At 51.7% G+C, this 24,617-nt stretch overlaps 1 protein-coding gene across 2 annotated transcripts in view; it reads right to left on the bottom strand.

Moving 5' to 3' along the window:
- The window catches only part of Foxp4 (forkhead box P4), a 54,586-nt gene that overhangs the window by 21,258 nt on the left and 8,711 nt on the right, over positions 1 to 24,617 (bottom strand). For both annotated transcript variants that reach the window (XM_085679246.2, XM_085679247.2), the window contains exons 2-3: positions 13,351 to 13,585; positions 693 to 788 (exon numbers count right to left, since the gene is read on the bottom strand). In XM_085679246.2, the coding sequence (XP_085535372.1) occupies positions 693 to 788; positions 13,351 to 13,569 (315 nt within the window). In that variant the 5' untranslated portion in view covers positions 13,570 to 13,585. The remainder of the gene's footprint in view (positions 1 to 692; positions 789 to 13,350; positions 13,586 to 24,617) is intronic.

Genomic DNA, 24,617 nt, shown 5'->3' with positions numbered 1-24,617 from the left:
GCTTAATCCTATCCTCTGTTCTCAGTCCCAGCCACCCGCTCTGCCACAGCGGGGAGGGGGCTCCGGCGGCGGGGAGGAAGCGGCTGGCCAGAGTAGTGACCCATGGGGACCCAGACTGCAATTCTCCCAAGTTCTCTGTGACACAAAGGGTAAACAGAAGGCCAGGCTTCCCCACCGCCTCCTGCTCCCCTCCCCCTCCAGCCAGCCAGATGGGCCGACAGGCTGGGGGGGGAGGGACAAGGGAAAAAAGGGCAGATTGTGCAAAAGAAAACAGAAGAGACAGGGATGGCAAGAGACAGGAAACGGAGAGACTGAGAGAGATAAGGGGGAGGGGAGGCTTGGTGAGTCTTCAACTGAGAAGTCTAGGAGGAGCCAAGGCCCAGTTTAGGGACCGGGTAGCACGTGGGGAGGAAGGAGGGCAGCCTCTGAGCCCGCAGGAGGAACCCCAGTGAGTCAGGTCCACGAGAGGTGCAGACAAAGAAGCTAGGCAGACCCAGACCTGGCCGATCAGGTGGAGACAGGGGAGGTGTTGGTGCCGGGGCCCCACCCAACAATGACTGTACTTCTTCCAGGAACGAGGGGGCTGGGTAGGGGTCTGAGGGGTCTCTGACTGTTCCCTGGGCCAAGCATACCTCCAAGCCCCCGACCTCCACCCCAACCCTGCCTAGCATGAGTGGGTGCACCCCCCTCACCTGCACTGCAGAGGCCGACTGTTTGCTGTCATTGTTCCCCGGGGAGTTCAGGCTGGAGACTTGCTGCAACAGGAACTGCCGGGCCACCTGGAGAGCCTGTAAGACAGGGGCTGAGTCAGTGTGAGGCCCCAGCGATGCCCTCAGAAGTGGCTGGGAGCAGGGATGAGTACACGGGAGGGGGTGGGGAAGCCGGGCAGTAGGGAAGAACGCCCGCTGACAGGCTCAGAAGGGCTGGGGCTAAGGATGGAGTCGCTGAGAAGGTCATGACAGGATCAGGGCAGATGTCTAGGGCTCACCCGGGATCAGAGTGGTTTTCAGCCGGGACAGCAGATGAAAGGGTCAAGGGTCAAAAGGACTTCAGGTGAAAGTGCAGGAGGGTGAACTCAGGGCAGGATAAGTAGGTGCTTTTTACTGAGCGTCCTCCCCGTGCCTGGTGCAGCACAGATTTGTTTGCTTGTTTTTGAGGCAGCCCGTGGCTGCCCTGGAACTCAACGCCCAACGCTCGACACCAGGCTGACCTTGAACTTAGAGATCCTTGGGCAGCACTCAGGGCTAGAGGCCAAGCTCTTGATCCTCCTTTAAAAAACTGAGTTAGGGCTCATCAGCCTTCTTTCTAGGTGAGGCAGTAGAGTCTCTAGGAGGTTAAATCAGTAACTTGGCCTCAAGACCAACTAACCAGCCCAGGAGGCTTGCTTCTGAGCTAGTTTAAGGTTTAAGGAAGGGAGGAGGTGGGTGTCAACCAAGAACTACCTACAGGACCGGCACTGCCCTGAAGCTACTAGGGCACACAGTGTGAGTGGGGCGGGGGGAGGGAGGCTCAGTGGTCCTGAGGAAACTGATCAGATTCTAAGCAGTGTCGAAATGATCAGAGTCACCGCATGAGTGTCTAGGCTTGGTGGCCATGGTGACAAAAGACCGGGCCAAGGGGATCCTAGGAATGGGGTGGGGGGGAGGGGCGCAGCCAATGAATGTACGTGGGTGGTGAAAAGTCTGATGGGAGACTGAAGGGTCAACAGCTCCTCTGGGATCCAGCCAAGATCTGTCCCCAAGACCTGGAGGTGGAGGTGGAGGTGGTGACAGTGGGGACCTGTCCAGTCAGTTCCAGGTTCCCAGAGAGCCAGAGCAGATGTAGTCAGGCCCTGGAGGCCAGGCTTTGGCACCAGGCAGATGTGGGCTGCAATCTCTGCCCTGGAGATGTCTGGCTGTGACCTTGGGTAAGTCATTCCGTCTCTCAGCGGTAAAACTGGGGCACTACCCACTTCAGAATCAGGAGGAGAGATTTAAAGACCAACGCTGGCGCCTTGTTGGCACTCAGGAAGTGTATACCCTTTTCTTCTCAATAATTCCCAGGTGGCTCGCTACTTACCCGCTCCCATCGGCCCACACTTGTTAGACGAAGGTGCCCAACTTGTAGCTGGCTCGTACACTGGCACCCACACCTGTTTCTTCCTCACGTGGATTCCATTCTCCTACCCCAGCATCCCTCCGTTTCCCTGCTTCCTGTTCCCAATGCTCAGGCCCAAGCCCAGGGCCTCTACACGTCCTTAGGCCGCAGCAGTACTATGGATGTGTGGTGGGCGCTCAGAGCTTGGCAAACACCCCGAGTGCCCACTGTGTGCCCAGTGTGACCATATATACACAGCCCACCTGCGCGGCCCGTCACAGGGTTGACTGGCACAGCTTTCTGGAGCTCCAGTCTAGGTTACCTCAGGACATCGTCTAAGTACTCCCTGGTGTATCTATGGGAACGTGTGCTCCTTGGCAGCCCTGTTCCCTAACCCCCACCACCACCACCGCCCGGCTCCTCCTTTCAGATGTCCCAGACTTCTAGGTGGAGTCCGGATACCGCCTCTCCGAAGGGTTTTCTTTAGGAAGCAGACACTGGACCTTCCTGGGCCAAGAGAATCTCAGAAACTCTAGAAAGGAGAGGATGGCAGTAGATACGGAGAAGCAAGGAGATGGCCTAGGGACCTCAGGAAGACATTCTGGTCTTCGTTGCCTAGCTCTTACTGGCCACCAGGTCTAGGCATACAGAATACTTCTTGTCCTCTAAGGGGACACCATGGAAGGGCGGGGGGAGGAGGGGACACACGAAGACACAGAGACTAGGCGGTAAGGGATGGGAGTGGAGGTTGACCCCAGAGCTGACCAGCACAGATGATTCAAAAGAGACATTAGTCAGGGGATGGGGGACAACCCCCCCCCCATGTGGGCGGAACAACAGCAGAGGAGTTCAGGGCAGCTGCGGAGAGAGCCTGGCCCAGTCTCTGGGGCTGCGGAGCAGCCAGGGGAGTTGAAGTCACTCCTCACTAACCCTCCTACTTTGTGGTTCCCTGGAGCAGGAAATTACAAGATTTACAGGGGTGTGTGTGGGTGGTGGTGTGACAGGGTCCTACAATCTCATTCCTGATGGCAACAGACCCTCCGCTCCCCACCTCCACCCTGCTGTGGGGAGCTCACCCTTAGGCCAGCTGAGAGAGGTGAAGTGGTTCACTGCTCCCTGTCCCCCCAGGGCTGTCTGTTTCTTCTCTCCCTCTCCGCCTCTCCCACCTTTGTTAGCATGGACAAAATTCCTACTGTGTGCTAGGTCATGGTAGGTGTCCTGGCCCCAGGTGTTCAGCTGCCGGGAGCAGGAGTTATCTAAAGAGCCTGCTCAGGAAGCAGGGAACTGGACCATCAAAACCACCCTCGGCCCATGGGAGGCCCTCACTGCTGTGGGGCTCTGAGCAGGCCTCCCAGGGAAGGTGGCATGGGGGCATCGGGGGCCTGGAGTCCTGAAGGGTCTGCTCATCAAGCAGACGAGGAAGAGGAGGAGGTGCTCCTACAGTGTGGCAGCACACTGACTGTGACAGGGGCGGGAGGCCATGAAATAATTCCCAGGTCAGTCAGAAAGCTGCACTGTGCCAGGGAGGCAACAAGAAGGGCTGGAGACGGGATGCGGGGCCCTGAGGCTGCACCTTCTCATGGGAAGCCTACCAAGGCCCTGGAGGGATGGGAAGCCTATGGGGACAAAGCAAGTTCCTTTCTCATACTTGCCTAGAGCAAGCCTTGACCCATCTGGATGCAATATCACCTAACGAGTACACTGTAGGTGCCAAATGATGAGTCTGGATAAACTCCAAGACTGTGGTCTAAGCTCCCCTCCTCAAATGGCCATGGCATGCCACATGCCACTCGGTGGACAATAACTGCTGTTCATGCACCTGGGAGCCTTGGGCAACCCCCAAGATAAGCTGTCTTTGTGTAGACATTTGCCCAATAGACTAGGGAGGTCAAAGGCACTGAAGCGTCGTTTGAGTTTCATCCATCAGTGTAAAGCACCAAGGGCCAATGTCTTCTGTCCCTGCCACGGAGGGTCAAAGAAATCACTGGACCCATAGCCTCTGAGACATGGAAACAACAGGCTCTGACCTCACAGCCCAGCTCACCTCCTTCAGGGATGCTGCCCAAACTGGAGCCACCCAGTGTGAGTGTGTGTGTATGTGTGTGTGTGTGTGTGTGTGTGTGTGTGTGTGTCTGTGCACGTGTGCACATGCACACACAAGTGTAAATACAGGGATAACAGAGGATAACTTTGAGAAGTCCGTTTTCCCCTTTAACCCTTACATGGGTGCTGGGGACTGAACTAAGGAGGGCAGGGTGGGCACAGCAACCACTTTACCCACTAAATCATCTCCCTGGGCCAGGTGCCCCTTAAGAGCATGGATGTCAAATTCAGTTGTGAGCGTCCCACCCCCAACACACAGTAGGCATAATCCCTGTACACAAAGTCCGTCTCGTTCCAGGCTAAGTATGGGAGGTTGGCAGAGGGTGATCCCAAGTTCAAAGGTGTTAACCTATGAAGGCGCTTCTGCAGTGTCAGGACGGCCACGAGGTCCAGAGGGCCAGAGGCAAAGCCCTTCTGCAGACAGAACTGTCCAAGAGCATCCAGACACTAAGCTACAGGGTGGGCGTAACTATGTTCACCTTACAGACAACGGAACAGGGCCCAAGGTACCAGCTCAGACCCAGACACACACGCAGGTGAAACACCAATGCAAATAAAGTGAAACTAAATAGATAAAGGAGGAGGAGAAGAACATGGAGATCCAGAAAGGGGCCTAGGGCTTACCCAGAGACACAGCAGCACAAGGAGAACTAAAGCCCACCAGACCTAGTTCTGCAGGAAAAAGGAGCAAGAGCCAGCAGGGTAATGGGAGGAGACTCCAAGAGCCAAGAGGGTGATGGGAGAGAGACTCCAAACCAGGGAACTGTGTTCATGCATAGTCAACCCTAAACTTGCTGGTCTAACTCTGGAAATCCACACTTTCTTCTCTATCCCTGGAAACTTTTTGGCAAAACTGGAACTCAGCCCTATCCATATTTGATGATATTTATGTGAGCTTCAGGGGTCAACTCAGGTCACTAAGCTCACAGGGCAAGTTCCTTTAACCCCTGAGGCACCTTATTGGTCCTGTGTTTATCATCAATGTGCTGGGGGCAGGCTGGGGGAGAAGGGGGGACCACAAGGGGTCCAGGACTGCTGCCTCCTCTCCGAGTCTCAAATCTGAGAAGCGATCTTAGGAAAGGCTGTCAGTTTCAGGCCCAGGACAATCTAGTCACTGACCTGTAGTCCCAGGAGCCATGGTCAAGTTGAAGGAGGAACTCTTAACTGCCTGAGCTCCCTGTTGAGTGGGCTGACATGACCACCAGACAAAACCGAACACAGCGAAGCCTTACGCTGAGGACAGCGAGCTACATAAAACACGGCCAAGAGACACCCCACTGCAGAAGCAGCTAACTCTTCCCAGGGAGTATTCAAGGCTGAAAAGCAGAGAGTGCAAAGGTCCTGAGGTAGAAAAAGCAAAACATGAGGTGGACCATAAACTATACACAGGCCAGCCAGGTGGCATGTGCTTTTAATTCCAGCATCTGGAAGCAGAGGAAGGAGGATCTGGAGTTTGAGACCAGCCTGGGCTGCACAGCGAGCCCTCTTCTCTCTAAACACACACCCCACGCGCCCCTCCCAACCGAGAAGCAGGCTGAGGCTGAATTTTAGAGACATGGAGCGACCCCATTAAATAAGGGCAGGGTGGTTTTTGTTTTTTGCTTCCTCTGTGTTCCTGCGCGCACACGCGCACACACACGCGCGCACGCGCACGCGCGCGCACACACGCACACACACACACACACGAGCTTGTGTGTGGAGACCAGCAATCAATTCTGGCATCAGCAGTTCTCCCTTTGTTTTATGAGACAGGGCTTCTCCTGAGTTTGCCGATTTGGCTAATCTGGCTAGCCAAAAGCCTGCCCGTTTCTGCCTTTCCAGCACAGAGATGCCAGGCTTTTTAAATGAGCACCGGGGATCAGAACTCAGGTCTTAATAATGAAGTATGCCGAGTACTTTACTGAATCATGGCCCTAATCTGTTTGGTGTTTTAAATAATTTTTTAAAATGTGTATGGTCTTGTTTGTTTGGTTTTGCATGTACCACATCTGTGCCTGGTGTCACTGAGGCCGGAAGAGGGCATCAGATTACAGACAGTTGTGAGTCACCATATGGGTTCTGGGAACCTAGCCCTAGTCCTCTAGGAGAGCAGTCAGTGCTCTTAAGCCACTGAGCCAGCTCTAGCCCCGTCTGATTGTTTTCCTAGGACAAAGCCTTGCTGTCTGTGGGCTAGCCTTGAGCCCACGACTTTCCTGCCTCAGCGTCTCAAGTGTTTTTAATATAGGCACGCACCAGAGCGCCAGACACGTCAAACGAAGCTCACCCCATTGAGCACCTGGTCTGGGCGATCTCTGGGAGACTGAGCAGAAAGTGATACCTGACCCCTGCTAGTAAACAGCAGGTGTCTAATAAGAGTTCCCTAAACACTCATCCAGCCCACAAAACTCCTTCTGGACAGATCCAAGGAGGGGACAGCAGGGAGGAGGCATCAGAGGCTGCCACCGCAGACATAACTAACCTAGGGGGACACAGGTTCTCGACCAGCAAGGTTCTGTCCTCCAGTGAGGAGACGTAAAGATGAAATTACACCGGGGGGGGGGGGGGTGGGGGAAACGTGCGGTGGGGGAGACTATAAAACCCCCAAAGTGATTCTACTTTTCTTCCCTTGGATCTTTTTTTTTTTTTTTTAAAGAAAGCTTTTTGGAAAAGGCTGTAAATTTTTTTTACACCAACCTCGTAAAAATGACATCGGCACATTCTCAAATTAGAACCATTAAAATGAAAACCAGCGAAGCACAGACACAGACAGGCCCTCCCAGGTGGGAGACATCCCCAGGACGTTCGCAGATTCAGGGCCCTTGCCGCCAACTCTACAGAAGGTTCTCGCTTCATGAGAGGTTGGCCTCCGCAGGTGCGGACAGCCACGGGCCAGTGGCATAGAAGGGACTTTGTCCGTGGAAGGCTCCTGCGTCTTCCCCTTGCAGGTGCCTTTTCAGCAGCTTGGCTCCGAGGGACATCCAGAGCCAGCTCGGCATGGTTCTGGTCTGAAGGGATGGCATCCAGGCACTGACAAGGAGCGAAAGTGAGGGGGAGATCGGCATGGTTCCTAGCCAGGTCCTCTGTCCTCGCTGTAGAACTCTCCAGAAGTGGGTCTACTTCACACTGCCTGGCCCCAGCCACTTCTACAGGGTGCTGGATTTAGACCAGAAACTAGCAAATACAGCCCTCAGGGATCCTACTAGGGCATTTCAGAGCAACACCAGTTCACACGTCAGGTTCCACGGGAGCCCATGGGTGATTGGGATACATACAACCCTCTTTACTACAACCCTCCCCCTAAACCCTCCGCCCACCGTTCTCCTCAGTGGGGGCTAACGCTCTGCTGTGGAGAGAAGGAACAGTCAGGAGATTTCCCCCAGGCACTGGGCCCCCTCCTCTCTCCTAAAGGACCTTGAAGTGGCGGGCAGCCATGACCCCCAATCCCTCCAGCCCCCCGGCTTCTCATCTGCCTTTCCCCATCTACTTCTGAGCACTCCCGAACCCTGGGTGGTTTTTCTCTGCTCACCCCAGCTCCTCTGGGGAGGGACTCCTTCTCCAGATGGACAAAGAGAACTTAGTTATAGGACCAAAGCTGACACAGAGGAATCCAGGGCGTGAGGCTGGAGTACTGACCAGCGGGAAGGCTTCAGACAACTGTTGGCAGCCTGTGGGCGGCGGGGCGGGGCTGATCCCCTCTGGAAGCTCCCTTTCCACTCAGTTCTCCTAAGTAGCCTGGCAGAGGAGAGCCAGATGGAGGAAAGCCTCTTTCCATTCTTCTCCTCCCCTCCCCCTAGCTCCCTGACTCCCCAACCCCCAACTCTTAGGAGGGGGTGAGTTAAAAGCCCATTACTAGACTGAGCCCCCCAACCCTTTTGAAACTCCTCACAGGATGTGGACGGGGTGGGATTTGGCCCGGTTGCCACGGCAACTGCAGTGGGAGTTCCCAGACGCTAGGCAACCCTCTGGTGACCCTCTCTGACCTGTCACCCCTGCAACCCAAGGACAATGGGAATGCTGGCTCTGGGGGCCCAGGACGCCTTTCAGCTCAGTGGCCATTGGTTCTGCCTACCCCCACCCTGCTAGTTCAGCCCTCCTGGCCCCAAATCCAGTTATCTGCCAGCAAAACCAGAAGTCCCTAAGACCTTCCAAAACCAGGGCAGGGGTACACCTTCCACAGCCCAAGTCCGACAGGTATTTGTGGGTCCCCACAGCATTTTCAGCAGCAGAGGCAGAACAAGGTTCAACTTGCTCAGGCTGATCTCCAACTCAGTGGTAGCAGATGACCTTGAACTTCTGAGGTTCCTGTCCCCACCTTTCAAGTACTGGTGTACGAGGCACAGGAGTGACTTCACACCATGTGAGCGGCTTCACACCCAGTTTATGCTGAGCCAGGGCTCGAACCCAGGGCATCACACGGGAGGGAAAGCACTCCACCAACTGGCCCTCCCACACCACCCTCATGGGACAGTCTCCAGAGAGTGTGGCTGTAGAAGGCACGCGAGGCCCCAGGCAGATAATAGAGCTCTGGGAAATACTGAAATGGGGCAGTCAGCAAGGACTCTGTGCAGCCAGAACTGGCCTGGCAGCTGAGCTGGGTCGCCCCCTCACCTCTGTTTAAACAAGGTCCCAGCCTGCTGTTGCATGGAAACAGCGCACCAGCTCTTGTTCCAAAGTGACGTGGCTGCCCTCTTCAGCGCTGTTTGCTCCAGCCTAAAGTCCTGTCAACCGCCTGACTCCTGACTCGCCCTGTCTGGCTGTCTCTCAACTCATTACTCCTAAAGGCCAGGACTGCATTTCCAGGACTTGTTTACCAAAGAGACAGGGACCCACAGACAAAGGGATTGGGGCGGGGAGACCCTCGTAGGGCAGAAGGACAGAATGTCATTTGCAGACTCTTTCTGTCAAACCTCTGCCTCAAGCAGGCACTGGAGTGGTCGCTTAGGGCAGTGTGTAGGGTCTTCCTTGCAGTCTTTTTTTCTTTTTTTGACACAGAATTCATATAGGCTAGTCTCCAACTCTACCTAAGGATGACCTTGGATTTCTCCATGTCCTGCCTCCACCCCACCTAAGTACTGACATGTGCTACCATGATCAGCAGGGATGCTTGTGCGAGTGTGTGTGTTGTGTGTGCTCACATGTGTGCAATTTGTGCTCATCTGTGCAGGCATGTGATGAAGACAGGTGTTGACATTGGGATGTTCCCCTCAATTGCTTTGCCACACCACTTTAAAATTTTTTATTTATCTCTTTCTCAAGAATTACGGACATGTATATAATATGCCTAGTACCCCATCATATGTTCAGACACAGCGTCTCTCGCTGAACCCGGGCCTTACAGTTTGGACTATAGTTTGGCCAGCCAGCTCCAGGGACTCCTGTCTCCCCTTACCAGACACACTAGGCTGGGATTATAGGTGTTATATATTAGAGTATTCACTTTTTTGTGGGTGCTCAGGCTCCCATGCTTTAGAGCAAGCACTCTCCCCACTCAGCCATCTCCAGAGCCCCAGGGCTCTGTCTGAATCAGGGTCTCACCAAGTAGCCCAGACTGTTCTTAAACTTGAGATCCTCCTGCTGTAGCTTCCTGTACTATACATGGCTTTAAATTTACTCCCCTCCTCTATTTTCTCAAATTAACTTATTATTATTAGAGAGAGAGAGAGTGTGTGTGTGTGTGTGTGTGTGTGTGTGTGTGTGTGCACGCTCGCGCGTGAGCAGGTGCCCAGTTGTCCCATTGCAAGTGTGTGGACAACTTCCAACCACTGGTTTTCTTCTTCCACCAGGGCTTGAGTTCAGCAAGTAATTTTACCCAGTGAGCCATCGTTTCCTGGGTCCTGACTTTCTTTTCTGTTGTAAGGGACTCTTTTAGCCAGGCAGGAGGTGTTCTCGTTCTCGCTCACCAAGACTCACACACGTACTTCGCACCTACTGTGTGTGAGAAGTTCTTCCTCCCGCATCACCCAGGCCACTGTGGCTGTAGTGGAACCAAGGAGCAGAGAGCTGAGCCCGGAACAACAGTCTGGAGGCTGTCAGTGCTGCCTCTGGCGGCCTCATCTGCAAAGTGGGAATGACATGGCCTCTCTCCCCAGGGATGCTGAGGCAATTTAATGACATTTAATGACACAGTGAACCCAAAAGCTGTCTTCTGCAGACGTCCTGCTTATGGCTGAAAGGCAGATGGAACCAACAGATCAACCTCCCTTTCTTGATCTTGCTTACCCCGCCAACAATAACATCTGTTTTCGGGGGGAGGGGCCCAAGAATTGCTGAATGTTCTCCCCCAAAGCCTCAAGTCATCTGCTGGAAGTGGAAGAATGACCCACAGGCTATGTTTTGCTTTAATTGAAAATTTTATAATTTTAATTTTGCAGTGTTATTTTTGAAGTTTAAAGCCAATGAAACCTTTTTTTTTTTAAGTCTCACATATTTTCCTTGGGCCTGGGCACTTCTCCACGGGGAGCCCAAATGGATAAAACGGGCCCCTTGCCTGCCTGTAAATCCCCGTCCCAGATTATTTGTGAAGTAGATACAGAATTTTCCAGGACTTTGGGATGGTCCCCAAAACAAACGGGAACAACTGGAACGTGGAATTGAGATGGTACGTCACGGCCCGTGTGCAGGGCAGAGCTTAGAAACTTGATCGGTACAGATGGTTCTGCCTCTCCCGCCCAAACATCTCCCCAGCACCCAGAGGCCTGTGTTTATGCCTCATGGCGAGCTTTCTAATTTCCTTTTGAAAATTACATTTTATTTACTTAGTTTGTGGATATGTATGTGTGTACACAAGCCGCAGTGCATGTGTGGGGGTCAGGAGACAGCTTGCTGGAGTCAGGTCTTTTCTTCCACCTTGTGGGTCCTAGGGAATCGAACTCAACTTTGGCGGTAAGCCTCTGAGTCATTCTGCTGGTCCCAAGGTTTTTGGTTTTGTTTTATTAAAGTTTCCAGTTTAGGCGGCTCCTCCAACCTCATGCCACATTTGAAGTTTTGCATAGTTTTCTCTTTGCAAAGAGATGCAGAAGGTCCGAAACAATGTGACCTTGGAAAACTTCTAAGGGCCTATTTTTTAAGATTGAGTTTTAATTATGTATGTGTGTGTGTGTGTGCTGTGTGTATACACACAGGAATACAGGTGTCTACAGAGGCCAGAAAAGGGAACTGAAGCCCCAAACTGGCATTACAGATGTTTGAGCTGCCATGTCGGCGCTATGAATCAAGTCCTCTGCAAGAGTCCATCTTTAGCTATATTTTGATAAAAAGCAGAATTCTGTCCCAGCAGAAAGCATAGACTCAGTGGCTCTCTCTTCCCAGAGATTCTGCTTAAGAAGGATGATGACAATACCACCAACTCCCAAGGATCATATCCCTGAAGATCTGAGTTCGATCCCTGGGTTCCACATGATGGAAGCAGAGAACTGATTCTCCAAAGCTCCATACATGTACTGTGGCATGTGAACACACACACACACACACACACACACACACACACACGCATACGCACACACACACACACACACACACACACACACACACACACACAATATAAGAAATAAGATGCCAGGTATAGTGGCTTCCTCCTTTAATCTCAGCAGAGAGGCAGGCTCATCTCTGTGAATTCCAGGCCAGCCTGATCTACATAGCACGCTCCAGGCCAGCCACTGCTAATAGTGAGACCCTGTATCAAAACAAAACAAACAAACACAAACAAAAAAACCCCACAAAGACGGAGAGTGACTAAGGAAGGTACCCTAAATTCATCTCTGCCCTCTGTATACAGGACAGGAGCACATACAAGCCAATAACACACGCAGAAACTGTTAACTTGTTCACACCTACTTGTTCACACCTACTTATTCACACATGTGAAGAGTGTCACACTGGCTGCTTCTGGTCCTAACAACTCAGTATTTTAGTGGCCAAGGGTATGTGGCTGCTAAGATGCTGGCTGAGACTCGAGACAGGTCCCTGTTTGATGGGGCCGATCACCTGCAGCATCAGTGAGCTGCTTCAGGAACAACCCTGAGGATGTGGTGTGGTCTAGGGGAGGAGCCTGGGGGAGAGCCATGTCTGCAAGGCACCAAGGCCCTGGCTGCACAGGGAAGGATGGACGGTATGGAGCATCCGGGGTCCTCCTGTTTTACTTTCCCAGCAACAGTTCAAGAGGCAAAGTCAAACAAGATGCCTCCCAATGCCAGGGCTGGCTAGGCCAGGGCTGGCTGGGCCTGTTCTTCTGAACCCTTCAAGCCCAATCCCCTCCACCCCGACCCTTGGGGATCTGCTCATTCGTAATCTAACTAGGTTCTCCACCTAGTGCCCTGTCCTTCAAGGTGGAGATTATAGGCATAAAAGAGGGGACACAGACTGGGCCCCTAGTGTGAGCCTTTAAAATAAAATACAAGTCTGGGCTGGAGAGATGGCTTAGCAGTTAGGAATATTTGCTGTTCATGTGAAGGACTTGAGTTTGATTCCCAGCACCTGTATCAGGTGGTTCATAATTGTCTACAATTCCTGTCACACAGTGTCTGACACTCGGAGCCTCTGCAGGCACCTGAACTCACAAGCACATACTGTGTGCAGAATGCAGATATACCCATAATTAAAAATATACAAATAAGCTGGGTGGTGGTGGCATAAACTTTTAATCCCAGTACTTGAGAGGCAGAGACAGGTGGATCTCTATGAGTTCAAGGCCAGCTTGATCTACAAGACAGCCAGGACTGTTACATAGAAAAACCCTGTCTTAAAAAAAAACAAACAAGTGTGTGTGTGTGTGTGTGTGTGTGTGTGTGTGTGTGTGTGTGTATGCAGGTACCTTTCCCCTCCCTTCCTGGGCCTCTTTCCAGATTCTTTGGCCACTTAACCTCTTCACAGCCTTGGTTCACAGTACAAATAAAGACACCCCTGTGTGCATAGCACACACTCCCAAACCTGTTAATACAGCCAGTTTTCCAGCCACGTGCCAAGACATCCACCCACTCAAAACAGACTTTCAAAGCCCAGGCGGCTGTCAGTCCTTATGGCTTTGCTGGGACTATTTCAAACTTCATAAACTTGAGCCCCCAGTACCAGGTTCAGGCTAGCTAGTCCCTGGAGGCTGTCCCTTCTCACTATCTAAAAGCCAGGGTGCTAGGCTGGACAGAGCAGCAACACCCGGGTGGAGAGCGTCTGGGCTAAAAGCCTGGGAGGTCAGCCTACCTGTTGCTGTTGGAAGTGCAGAAGCTCGGTGGAGCTCATCTCGCCATTGCTGTCAGCTCCGCTGGCCGCATCCCTGCCTGAGCCGTCCCTTCCCGCGGCCGGAGCCGTGCCTGCGGTCCCGGTCCCACTGCCGCCATCAGCCTGCCCAGAGAGGCTGCCCACGCCGTTCTGACCAGACGGAGCCGACCTGATTGTCTCCGATGCAGATTCCACCATCATGTCGTTCTACTGGGACCTGGAGAAGAGACGTGGAGGAGGGGCTGAGGCGCAAAGGCAGATTTCCAGGGCAGGTTCTACCTGGGACTACAACTGAAAGCTGCCCCCACCCACCTCACCCACCCCTGTCCTAGGGTTCTCTCTTCAGTTTCCCAGAGACTCCTCCAGAGGCCCTCTCAGGGCCACCCCTTTCTGAGCTGCTTAAGGAGCGCTGTGTAAGGAAGCTGGGGCCACTACCCCGCAACCTCCCATTTTCCCTGCTCCCAGTAAGAGTAGATGGGGGAGGGTAGGAGAGGAGCTCTTCCCTGTTCCCTCGGGGTCCTAAACCTGTTTTGGTCTTTCCTTTTAGCTGGGACCTACCAAACCTCTTCCCTTTCACCAGTAATGGCCCTTGCCTTTGTTCCCATTGTAGGTATGAGTTCCCTGGGGGCAGAGGTTGCTTTCCCCAGGACACAGCAGGCCCTAATCAACACAGCAAAGTAACTGCCCTAAGCCCTAGGAAGGCATCCTGGGGTCCACTACTTGCGGTCATACTTCAGTTCAGCTACCGAAGTAACTCTTATCTCTCATTTATTACTACCCACAGCCCAAGAGTCCTCCTCAGAACAGTGAGGTCTGTGTTCAACACCCATTTTACTGACAGTAAAACAGAGGCTGGTAGTACAGGCTTAGGTAAAGACTTAGCCTGATGAATGCCCTAGGTCCAAGCCCTAGCAAGAGTCACCCCCAAATGGGATTACTGTAATTCAAGGGGAGAGTGTGTGTTTTGGTTCCCATTCCCAGCACTATGTAAACGGGGGTGGGGAAGGATGGAAAAAAAACCCTGTCACACCCATAATCTGAGTTTGAGAGGCTGTGGTAGGAGGAGTCCCAGGCCAGCCTGAGCTACAGGATAACCTGCTTCAAAAACAAAAACGCAGGGCCGGAAAGATGGCTCAGAGGTTAAGAGACCTGGCTGCTAGTTTCTAGCACCCAAGTAAGAGTGTTCACAACTCCAGCTTCAGGGGATGTGACACCCTCTTCTGGCTGCCACAGACACCCACACAAGTGTGCATCTACACACACACACACACACACACACACACACATCTGAAAAGAAAAGCCAAATAAACAAACGAATTAAAAATCGGGTCTTTTAAAAATATATTTATTTTTATTTTATGTACATGGTGTTTTGTCAGCATGTATATCTGTGCAGCATGTGCATGCAGAATCCAGAAGAAGTCATCAGAGCCCCTGGGACTGGAGTTACAGACAATTGTGAGATGCCATGTGGGGGCTGGGAATCAAACCAGGGTCCTCTGGAAGAACAACCAGTTCTTAAGCCCCGAACCACCTCTCCAGCCCCAAATCAGGTATCTTATCCAAAGCATCAGGATCAAGGCCCAAATGCCCCCTTCTTAAACCTGGAGTGCTGTAAATCCCCAGAGAGAAGGTGAACAGCAGGGAGAGCAAGGGGTGAGGGGTCCCTTCCCCAGCTGCAGCGCATCCCACCAGCTTGGCACACACACTTCAGAAGTGGGGTGTTAGCATAAAAAGCTATTCTGAAACTAGGGGGACAGTGCATGCCTTTGACCACAGGCGCATGCATGCAATCCTGGGACTATGAGGCAGAGGGATCACAAGTTCAAGACTAGCCTGAGTGGTACAGTAAGACCCTGCTTCACGCCCCAGCACTCACTAGCATGTGCACACACGGACACACACACACACACACCAAGCTCTCCTCAAATTCTGGACTCTATATTATCCCATGAATAACCACCCTAAAGGGAACAGTTGGCACCCACCACGGACTGCTGTTTAACGTATGTCTCAGATGCCCTAAACTTTCCTGGTCTAAGTATTTCATCCTATCCTCTCGCAGTCCTTTACAGACAATGAGGGCACCTGCCCAGGCTAGCCCTCATCAGCTCATTCCCCACCCACCGCAAGCGAGGCAGAGGTGACAAGGTTCAGAGAGCTAATGATCTGTCTGAAGTCACATAGGGATCAAGTCACTTAAACATCCAACAAGAACTGAAGAAACCAGCCAGATAACCACATCTTTCTCAGGTAACAGACTCAGGAACCTGTAGAAAGTGGCTGAAATACTCCTCTTCCCACGGTGAGGCTCCCAGTCCTATCTTCCTCCCATCCCTACTTTTAAGCCTTTCCCTCTCTCTCCTGCGCCAATTGTTCACCCATGCTGGAGCAGAGAGAGAAAAGGGGGCGCAGGGGGCTACACCACCGCTCAGGAGACCTCAGTTTTTGACTCTGGACTGTCTCTCTTGTAGTGGACTAGGAGAGGGATCCTAAGGAGTCCATGAACTGCTGAAGTGGCCTTAATGTTCTAGTGAGAGGAGCTAGAGCAGGGGTAGAGCGTGGAGGTGACGGTTTGGAAGAGATTGAGCACTCGGTCCCCAGCCTTTAATAGCTGTGTCAGCCCCAGGGCTTGTAGCTGCCAAATGATGGATGGGTGGGCTCTGGCCTCCACCCACCACAGCACAGACTTCAGCCCCCTCCCCTGAAACTACCCACCCTGAAAACTACAAGAGTAACTTCCCCCACTCAGGCCTGGACCTCAGCTGGGGGTGAGGGAATGGGAAGACAGTGGGAGCCCACTGCCCACTCAGTTCTCCCTCGCCTCCAATTCCAGCCCTGCTGGGGCAGAGAGCAGCTTCAGCTCAGAATCCCAGACTAGCTGCTCCGAGATCTGAGAACTCCTGGGCCCCAGGGGACAAAGACAAGCCTCCCGGGTGTGAGCGCGGCCAGGAGAAAGCAAGAAAAATCTGGCAGCTATTTCTCCCAGGGAAGGGAAAGTGGTCCCCTTCCAACATTCACAGAACACAACAAAGTTGTAGCTCTGACAGCAAGTTTGGAAAAGGGAGAATGAAAGGAAGGGGGGTGCTGGCAGAGGTGTCCTTTCCTTTCCCATCGTTTGGGGAGAGCAGGGAGGGGGGCAGGGCAGAGCGATACCAAGTGAACAACATAATTGTGGCAATGTGCCATGTAATAATAGCTATTCAAGGGCCGATCATTCATATTGAACAAGCCTCTCATTTGCATGCTTGAGATTATATGCATTTGAAAAGTCATTTCCGCTGGGTGTATGAATAGCGGCCATTCCCTTCTGGCGTGTGCTCCAGGGGCCTTTGCCCGCTGACACACACCCATACACCTCCTTCCAGGTTCTGGCCCACCCACCAACACCAGCCCCTCAAACCCACAGGGCAGGAACTTCCAGGCCCTCTAGGAATCCTCACCTCTGCCCTGGCACACCTGCCCCCCAAGCCTGAGCAACACTGACAGCCAAAAGCCTCCAGGCTCACAACTCCTACCCACCTCTCAGCAGTGTTGTAAGGAAGATGGGGAGTTCCCTGTACCGCAGGCGAGCAGGCACTAACGTCTGGGGCCCAGCCAGCCAGAGGTTGAGTGGGGTGGGGAGCGTGGAGTACACTTTGTTATCTAAGAGGGGGCAGGGGTAAACCACCGGTGCGTCCTACGCCCCTGGCTAGGAGAGATGACAGCCTAGGCTCTGAGTCAAAGGACAAACCAGCTATGAGTCCTTTGCCTTCCTACATCTCGGGGCTTCGGTTTCCCTTTTCTCCATGAGAAAATAGTTTCAGAAGCTCCTGGGTGGGGGTGAAGGAACTCCCTAGCCTAGCTGGTGGATGTAAAGTCACAGTATTTGGGTGTTGCTGGGGGCCACCAGGAGGCCATTAGAGTCACAGCTTAGTCCCTTGTCCCAAAGGCTCCACCCAACAAGGATCCCAGTTGGCAGACAGCACAAATTCCACCCCCCCTCTGTATACAGAGTCACCCTCCCCTTAGCGCGAGTAACACTTGTAGCAGGGGGAGGACACAAGCTGAGATTAGACCACTTAGGCCCAGCTGTGTGTCTCTGGGCAAGTGGCTGGGCCGTTCTTCACATAGTAATCCCTCCAGGCTTGGTGGGTGCTTCCCTGTACTCATCAGGAGGAGGGGGAGGGGGAGCAGGTCTTCAAGGCCAACCTCAACTAACAGCCAGCACACTCTGTTTTTCCCTACCCCCAAAAGTCACTGAGGAGTGGACACCAAACATTTTCAAATTTCCCTAAGAATTACTAAGACTGGGCTTCTCACTTCATGCCAGAATTTCCAGACCACTCCCTCACCACCCTCCGGTGGTGGAGGACCATTTACAGGGTGTGTGTGTGTGTGTGTGTGTGTGTGTGTGTGTGTGTGTGTGTGTTTGGGGGGGGGGGTTCAGGATTTGGATGGCTACAGGTGGGTGGATCCTAGTCTTCCATACTCCGAATTCCCTGGCTGAAGTTGGAGCACTAGGGAGTCACAGTCTGGCCCGGGCTCCAGCAGGCGTCCTCGGAAGGAAGCTAGGTGAAAGCCATAGCCACTTCTTCCGCTTTGGGGAACTCCGTGGCCATCCGAGGGTTCCCACTTTTCCCTGACGCTTTTGCCTCTATGAGGCACCCCAGTGGGAGCGAAGGCAACAACTCCTTCTTGGAACCAGTCAGGGTCCGCCCCGTCCTCTCCCTGCCGGAAGTGACGAGTTGCACCTAGCTGGAGGCCAAAGGGGCACTCCGGACCTGGGGTGCTTTTGGGAGGAGGAGAGGAAAAGACACCAGAGTCCTACACGTGGACAAACCTTTTGTGCCTTTTCGCGGGCCCATATGGCGTGGGGAGTATTAATTACCGTCGCGTTTTAATTAACAGTCGCTTAATCTGAGCCGTAACATTTGCCACGACACCCTGTGCCTCGCCGCGAACCCGCGCCGCCCGCCCTGCCAACTCATCAATTAATTTTTATTGACGTTTTCTTCCCCCAAACAGGCACAATACCAGGGTTTTCCAATTAACACCTCCACGATCTCTAATTAGTGCAATTAACAGACTGATGGATGCCCGGAGTTTACCCGCAAGAGAGGGGAGGGGGAGGGGACCGAGAAGCTCGGGACGCGCGTTCCCGGGAGGAGCAGTGCGGCAGCAGGCGACAGATGGGGGCGTGGCCATGGGTCACCTGTACCAGAGTCCCGTGGCCCCTGAAGCCGAAGGTGGCCCTGGTAAGAGCCTGACACTTAGGGCTAGAAAACTGGTGTCTAGCTGCAGCCCTGTAGGTCACGAACTTGCTGAGCGATTTGGAGCAAATAAGTGGATGCTGTCTGCTTAAAACTCTAAAGGAGGCCGAGGAAGTTGATTGCAGTAAGAGACAGAATGTCCTAAAGCACAATACCATGCAGGAGAAAGAGCCCAGGGATGAACGAACATCTTAGTGTGCTTGTACTGCGCTCCATCCGAGAGGCAAATTCTGTTGATCTGAAGAGGACGTAACTTGTATTGCAGTTACCGGTGCAGCTGACCTGCTTGTGGGGGCAGTCGGGCTTGAAGGATGAGAGCAAGCTTCAGCGAAGAGCTAGCTTTCCCATGGTCCAGACTAGTCAGTTTGTGGACCTCTGAGGCCATGCATTCACTCAACAAGCATTTAGGGTCCGATTAACCTAAAAACTGAGATCTAGCCACAAGAGCCAGAAGGGCAGTCTTTTCTGAGTAATTTCCAACAAGGCAAAGGGAAGAGGTGAAGGCCTCACCTCTCATGTTTTCTCTGAGTATCTGTCTCTGAAAGAGGGGTCACTTGTGGGGGTTCTCTCAGCCTCCACAGCTAGCCAGTCAGGAGTATGCTGTACCAGCAATGATCCTTTGCCAATCAAAGTTTCAAAAGGCACTAAGCAGCACCAGTGTGCCAGGCTGGGCACGCGGAGAACAGGCATTGGCCATTCTAGAGCTCACCTTCCCAGGGGGAGAGAAATGAGACATAAGAGTGCACTTCTCAGACTGAGACGAATTCTATCCAACGTGAGTATAAGGAGCAAACGTAGTACTTTAATTAATTCTTGAGAAATTCATACAGGCACACAGTGTCTTTTGGTCATGGGAAACCTCTCCCCACACTCGGGGCTCTACCTTAAATGAAGTCTGGATTGGGGAAGGTCTCTTTTGCTGAAATGAATTAGCTATGAAGGATGAGCAGACTCAGCCAGGCAGACTGTGGCCTGAATGCCCAAAAATCATATGCAAAGGCCTTCATTTCACTAAAAGAGAGGCTACCGGGTTCAGACGTTTCTAGGACTACAGGTCTTTGAAATAGTGACATTTCCTAGATCACATGTAACAACACACATGAACATGACATAGAATAGAGTAAGGCACACACCTTATTTGTCTATTCCTTTCTTTCTGACTATCCTGCTAATGAATCTTTAGTAAAGAACAGAGAGAAAACAGCTTTTCAGGGCCATCAACCTTGGTCCCAGGCAGCTGAGTGTACCTCTCAAGTCAAGAACCCAAGGACTCAATGCATCTCTGACCTTCACTGGCTACAGGCTGCCAGGAATAGGGAGGGCACCACACAGCAGCCCACGTCAGCCAGTCACTCTCTTGCCGTTCTACCGCTAACTCTTTCCTGGCATGATCCATGGCACGGACAGTGAGGTCCCCAGCCTGAACCTTGGGGTCCAGATTTCTGGCTGATACCAGTAAACCTTCCTTCTTTCCAAGGGTGCTTCAGACTCATTAAGACATAGGGCATGAAGGAGACAGTCAGAGAAAGGCAATTCCTGGGGCTCCCAAAGGCCCTGCTGCAGGGCCACTCTTTGGGAAGGAACTGGAGTTAAAAGTTCACTCGACCCCTTCCAGCCTTCTGTTCGGCTTCTAAGAAAAGCTAAGGTAGGAACAACCAGCTAGAAGGCTTCTAAAGGCTGCAGGTCCAGCTCACCGGCATAGCATTCACCCACTATGAGCAACAAACACCCTCTCCCCAAGTTCCAGGATAGGAACTTGGGGGCTTTCCCACCTGTAGATAGCAGGCTGGCACCTCAGCTTCCCCTTCCACCTGTGCCTGAGTGCCAAGCCAAAGATCCTCTATAAATGGCATGTGGCACCTTAAAGGCTACCTGCCCCCGGTCTAGGGACCGGTCAAGTCCTCTTAGCACAAAACTTGAGGGCTAGAGGGGCTGAGGACAAAGTAGCAGGGCAAAGATGGACCCATTTCAAAGGGTCACCTGACCCACACAGCCCTTGGCTAGGAATCTGTTCCTGGGCTACCTTTGGGGGGGGGGGTCTTTTCCCAAGTTTCAAAATTCTTTTCTTTTCTTTTTAATTTTATTTCATATGCACTGGTGATTTTTCCTGTATGTATGTTTGTATAAAGGTGTCAGGACCCCCAGAGTTGGGAGTTGCCATGTGGGTACTGGGAATTGAACCTGGATCCTCTGGAAGAGCAGTCACTGCTCTTACCCACTGAGCCATCTTTCTAGCCCCAATTTTTTATTTTCTAATTCTAAAAGCAAAGGACATCTTGGAAGAATATTCTAGGAGGGAGATGTGTAACTAGGTATGGGGATACATGCCTACATTATCATATGGCATGTATATATGCCTATATCATATGATATGTATATACGACTATATCAAATGGCATGTGTGCCTATATAATATGTATGTGTGCCTATATCATATGATATGTATATATATGCACATGCCATATGGTATAAATGCCTATACCATATGATATGTATATACGTCTATGCCATGTTGCATATATGCCTATATAATATGATATGCATATATGCATACATCATATAATATGTACATATACCTATACCATATAATATATACATGCCTATATCATATGATACGTGTATATATCCATACCATATTGTGTATAGGCCCATATAATGTGATATGCATATGTGCACATATAATATAATATGTACATATACCTATACCATATGATATATACATGCCTATATCATGTGATATGTATATATGCCTATACCATATCATGTGTGTGTGTGTCTATATGCATATCATGTCCAGTATGTATGACTATAATCACAGCATTTGGGAGACTGAACCAGGAGGAAAGAGTTTCAGGCTAGCCTGAGCTACACAGCTAAATCTTGTTTTAAAAAAACAAAAACCATGCCAGCCATGGTGGTACACACCTTTAAAATCCCGCAATAGGGAGGCAGATGCAGGCGGATCCGCCCGTCTGTCAAGTTTGAGGCCAGCCTGGTCTACAGAGTTCCAAGACAGCCAGGGTTACAGAGAGAAACCCTGTATTGAAAAACAAAAACCACAACAACCAGGCTTGGCATTGTAAGCCTGTAATACCAGCACTTAGAAGGCAGAGGCAAGAGGGTCACTGGAAATTTGAGGTCTGCCTGGTTTACATAACACATTCTAGTCCTCAAGCCCTTAGAGTCAGATACATGGACTATCTTCACCTAGCTTCACTTAGGAGAAGAACATTTTGCTTAGAAGGTACAGTTATTTCTTCATCTTCATTACTTTTCATTTTGATTTCCTCCTTTCTGAGATATGATCTTACTGGGTAGGCCAGGGTGGCCTGGAACTCCCATGATCCTCCTGACTTTCCCAGTGCTGGGGCCACAAGGCCACTACCAGGCTTTAGAATCACATTTTTTGAGGTAAAACTGGCAATTTTGCTGAGGATGACCTTGAACTCTTGATTCTCCCGGTTCCACTTCTCAAATGCTCATATTACAGGCGTGTGCCATCACTGCCCAGCTTTGGAACTCTATCTCTTTATAGCTCTTGATTTCATTGGTGTCCATTGATTGGTACCAGTTTGGCCTTTCTTCCTGAAGGTTCACAAGCCTTTGGGGCCACTTCCCTCCACTGTGCAGCTCCTTCTCCAGACAGTCTCAGCTCTGCATCAGGAAGCCAACGCGAAGCCCCTTCGCTATGCACAAGCTCCTGGTACAGAGGTGCTGGGTGGGCCTTGCCCTGCAATGGATACTGAGTGTGGTGGAATCTTGGCAGACAGAGGTGAAAGAAACCCAGCTCTGGCTTTTGGTGGGGTGAAAAAGGACCATAAGCAACAAAGGTACACAGGCTCTTCCTGAAAGAGGAGCCTTAAAAACAAACCATTCCTACTTCGTACTCTCGGTCAGTTAAGTCGGACTCTGGGGAGTGACGCAGGCATGGGTACCTCACACAGCCTTCTCCAGGACCCTGAACTGCAAATACAGCTGGGGTTGAGAAACTCACAGACCACACACACACACACACACACACACACACACACGTGCACGTGTGCTCCACTTTGCAAATGTTATGTTAGGCACTAAAAGAAAGGAGGGGTACCTAAAGGGAGGTGATACCCTGGAAAGGTCCCTGCAGGTTACTTCTGAGCCAAGTCACAGGCAGGAAGCCTCCAAAGCACAATTTGCCAATGTGTTTCATTCTGTGTGTCCCTGTCTCTCTTCATGGTACTAGAGGCTGAGCCTAGTTCCTCACGTACGCCACGCAAGGGCTTTACCACTGAGCTACGCCATCAACCTTTCAAAAAACCTTTCTTCCCCAGAAAGTGTCAGGTAGGAGTTCCCTAAGGAACCCAAGGCTGGTCTTGAACTCACTCTGTAATCTCGACAGGCTTAAATGGGCCTCAGCCTCCTGAGTAGCAGGGATTATGGGTCCAGACCTGCAGGAGCAGCCTATGCTTCTTAATCCTTGTCAACCCACTCAGAGTCCCTGCCGGCCTCCACCAAACCCTCACCCTCTTCCCTCTGCCACACTCCTGGGGCTCACTTTGAAAGAAGAACAAATAATTGACAAGGTCATCTGGTCCCAGATCCTTCCCAGCATCCCCCCTCAGTGGTGACAACCCATGGACCTCAGATACTCTTCACTGACACTTTCTGACGTCACGATGCTTCCACCAGGCCTGGCAAGGAAGCCCCATTCAATACTCTTTCCTATTACCATGACCAAAAGGAAGGATTAACAGAGACAGGACCAGGACAAGAGAGACCGAGAGAACCAAAGAGCCCACTCCATCTCATTAAGAAAGTAAACATAAGAGCCATCTAAGTGTCTAATTAAGCTTCTAATTAGTCCCTGCTTGTTACTAATGCAAATTAGATTACTCCGCTTAACTACAGCATGTCCACAACACCCTTGTTAATTGCGGCCTTTTGAAATTAAATTACTCCCTAATTAGCATATCAAAGCCATTGATTCGGAGCTGGGAGAGAAGAGGGCAAGAGGAGCCTAATGCCAAGTTTGGTTAATCAGACGGAGCTAATTAAATAGTGACGTCTTACGTGGGGGGCCTGCCGGTTCAGGGGTAGGGGCTACCCATTCAGGGCTCAAGTGACCATCTGGAGCCTGTCTGGAGCCTGGTTCTGGTGGTGCCCTTGGCACCAGAGCCTCCTGTAGGCCTGCGGCAGACCACCTGGTCTGACACTCCATGGCCCTTGACCCAGCCCTGGCCCCTCTGTCTCCCCAGAAAATTTCTAGGCATGGGATTCAGAAGGCTCTTGGGCACCAATTCAGGGACATCTAAGACACAGCAACACCAAGACAGGCAAAGGCTGAGAAAATGCTCCTGCACTCTCTGCCCCTGCATCAAGGTTAGGTTCAGAAGGTGCCTTGTTCTCTCTAGGCCTCAGTGGGCCAGAATCCACTTGTGATCCCATTCTTAGAGGACCTCCATATCAAGTAACTGATAACAAGAGGCGTCAAATTGTTTTCTTGGGGATGTGAGATTCTGAGGAAGAGAAATCTCCTCGCTGGGGATCCAGTAGGAGGTGGGGGGCAATGATCCTTCTAAAAAGGCTCTTGCCCAAACAAGACATACACAAGAAGGTACTTTGTACTTGTACAGTTCCTGGAAGGAAGCATGAAGCCTTAAAATTCACTTCACAGGAGAAAGGGGCAAGACCCCCTAGGACTGGAGCTTAATGACATCTGGCTCAACCCCAGGACCACCCAAACCAGCAAGAACTGAATGCCACTGTCAATTCTTAGCAGCAGCACGGGAATAGGAATTAGATTTCAGCAAGAGTGTCCTTACAGGTCTTCTCTGAGCCTCTGGAGCCTTCAAGGTACCTTCTCCCTATCCCACCCTACCTTTATCTCCATAAAGAATACTGGGATCACGCCAGGCAGTGGTGGCTCACACTTTTAATCCCAACAGAGACAGGTGATCTTTGTGAGTTCAAAGACATCCTGGTCTATAGAGCGAGTTCCAGGACTACTGTGCAATAAAG

Source organism: Myodes glareolus, chromosome 18 (assembly GCF_982192425.1).
Source record: "Myodes glareolus chromosome 18, mMyoGla1.1, whole genome shotgun sequence".
NCBI lineage: Eukaryota > Metazoa > Chordata > Mammalia > Rodentia > Cricetidae > Myodes > Myodes glareolus.
The sequence above is the reverse complement of the archived record's forward strand: the minus strand, read 5'-3'. Positions and strand labels throughout refer to the sequence as shown.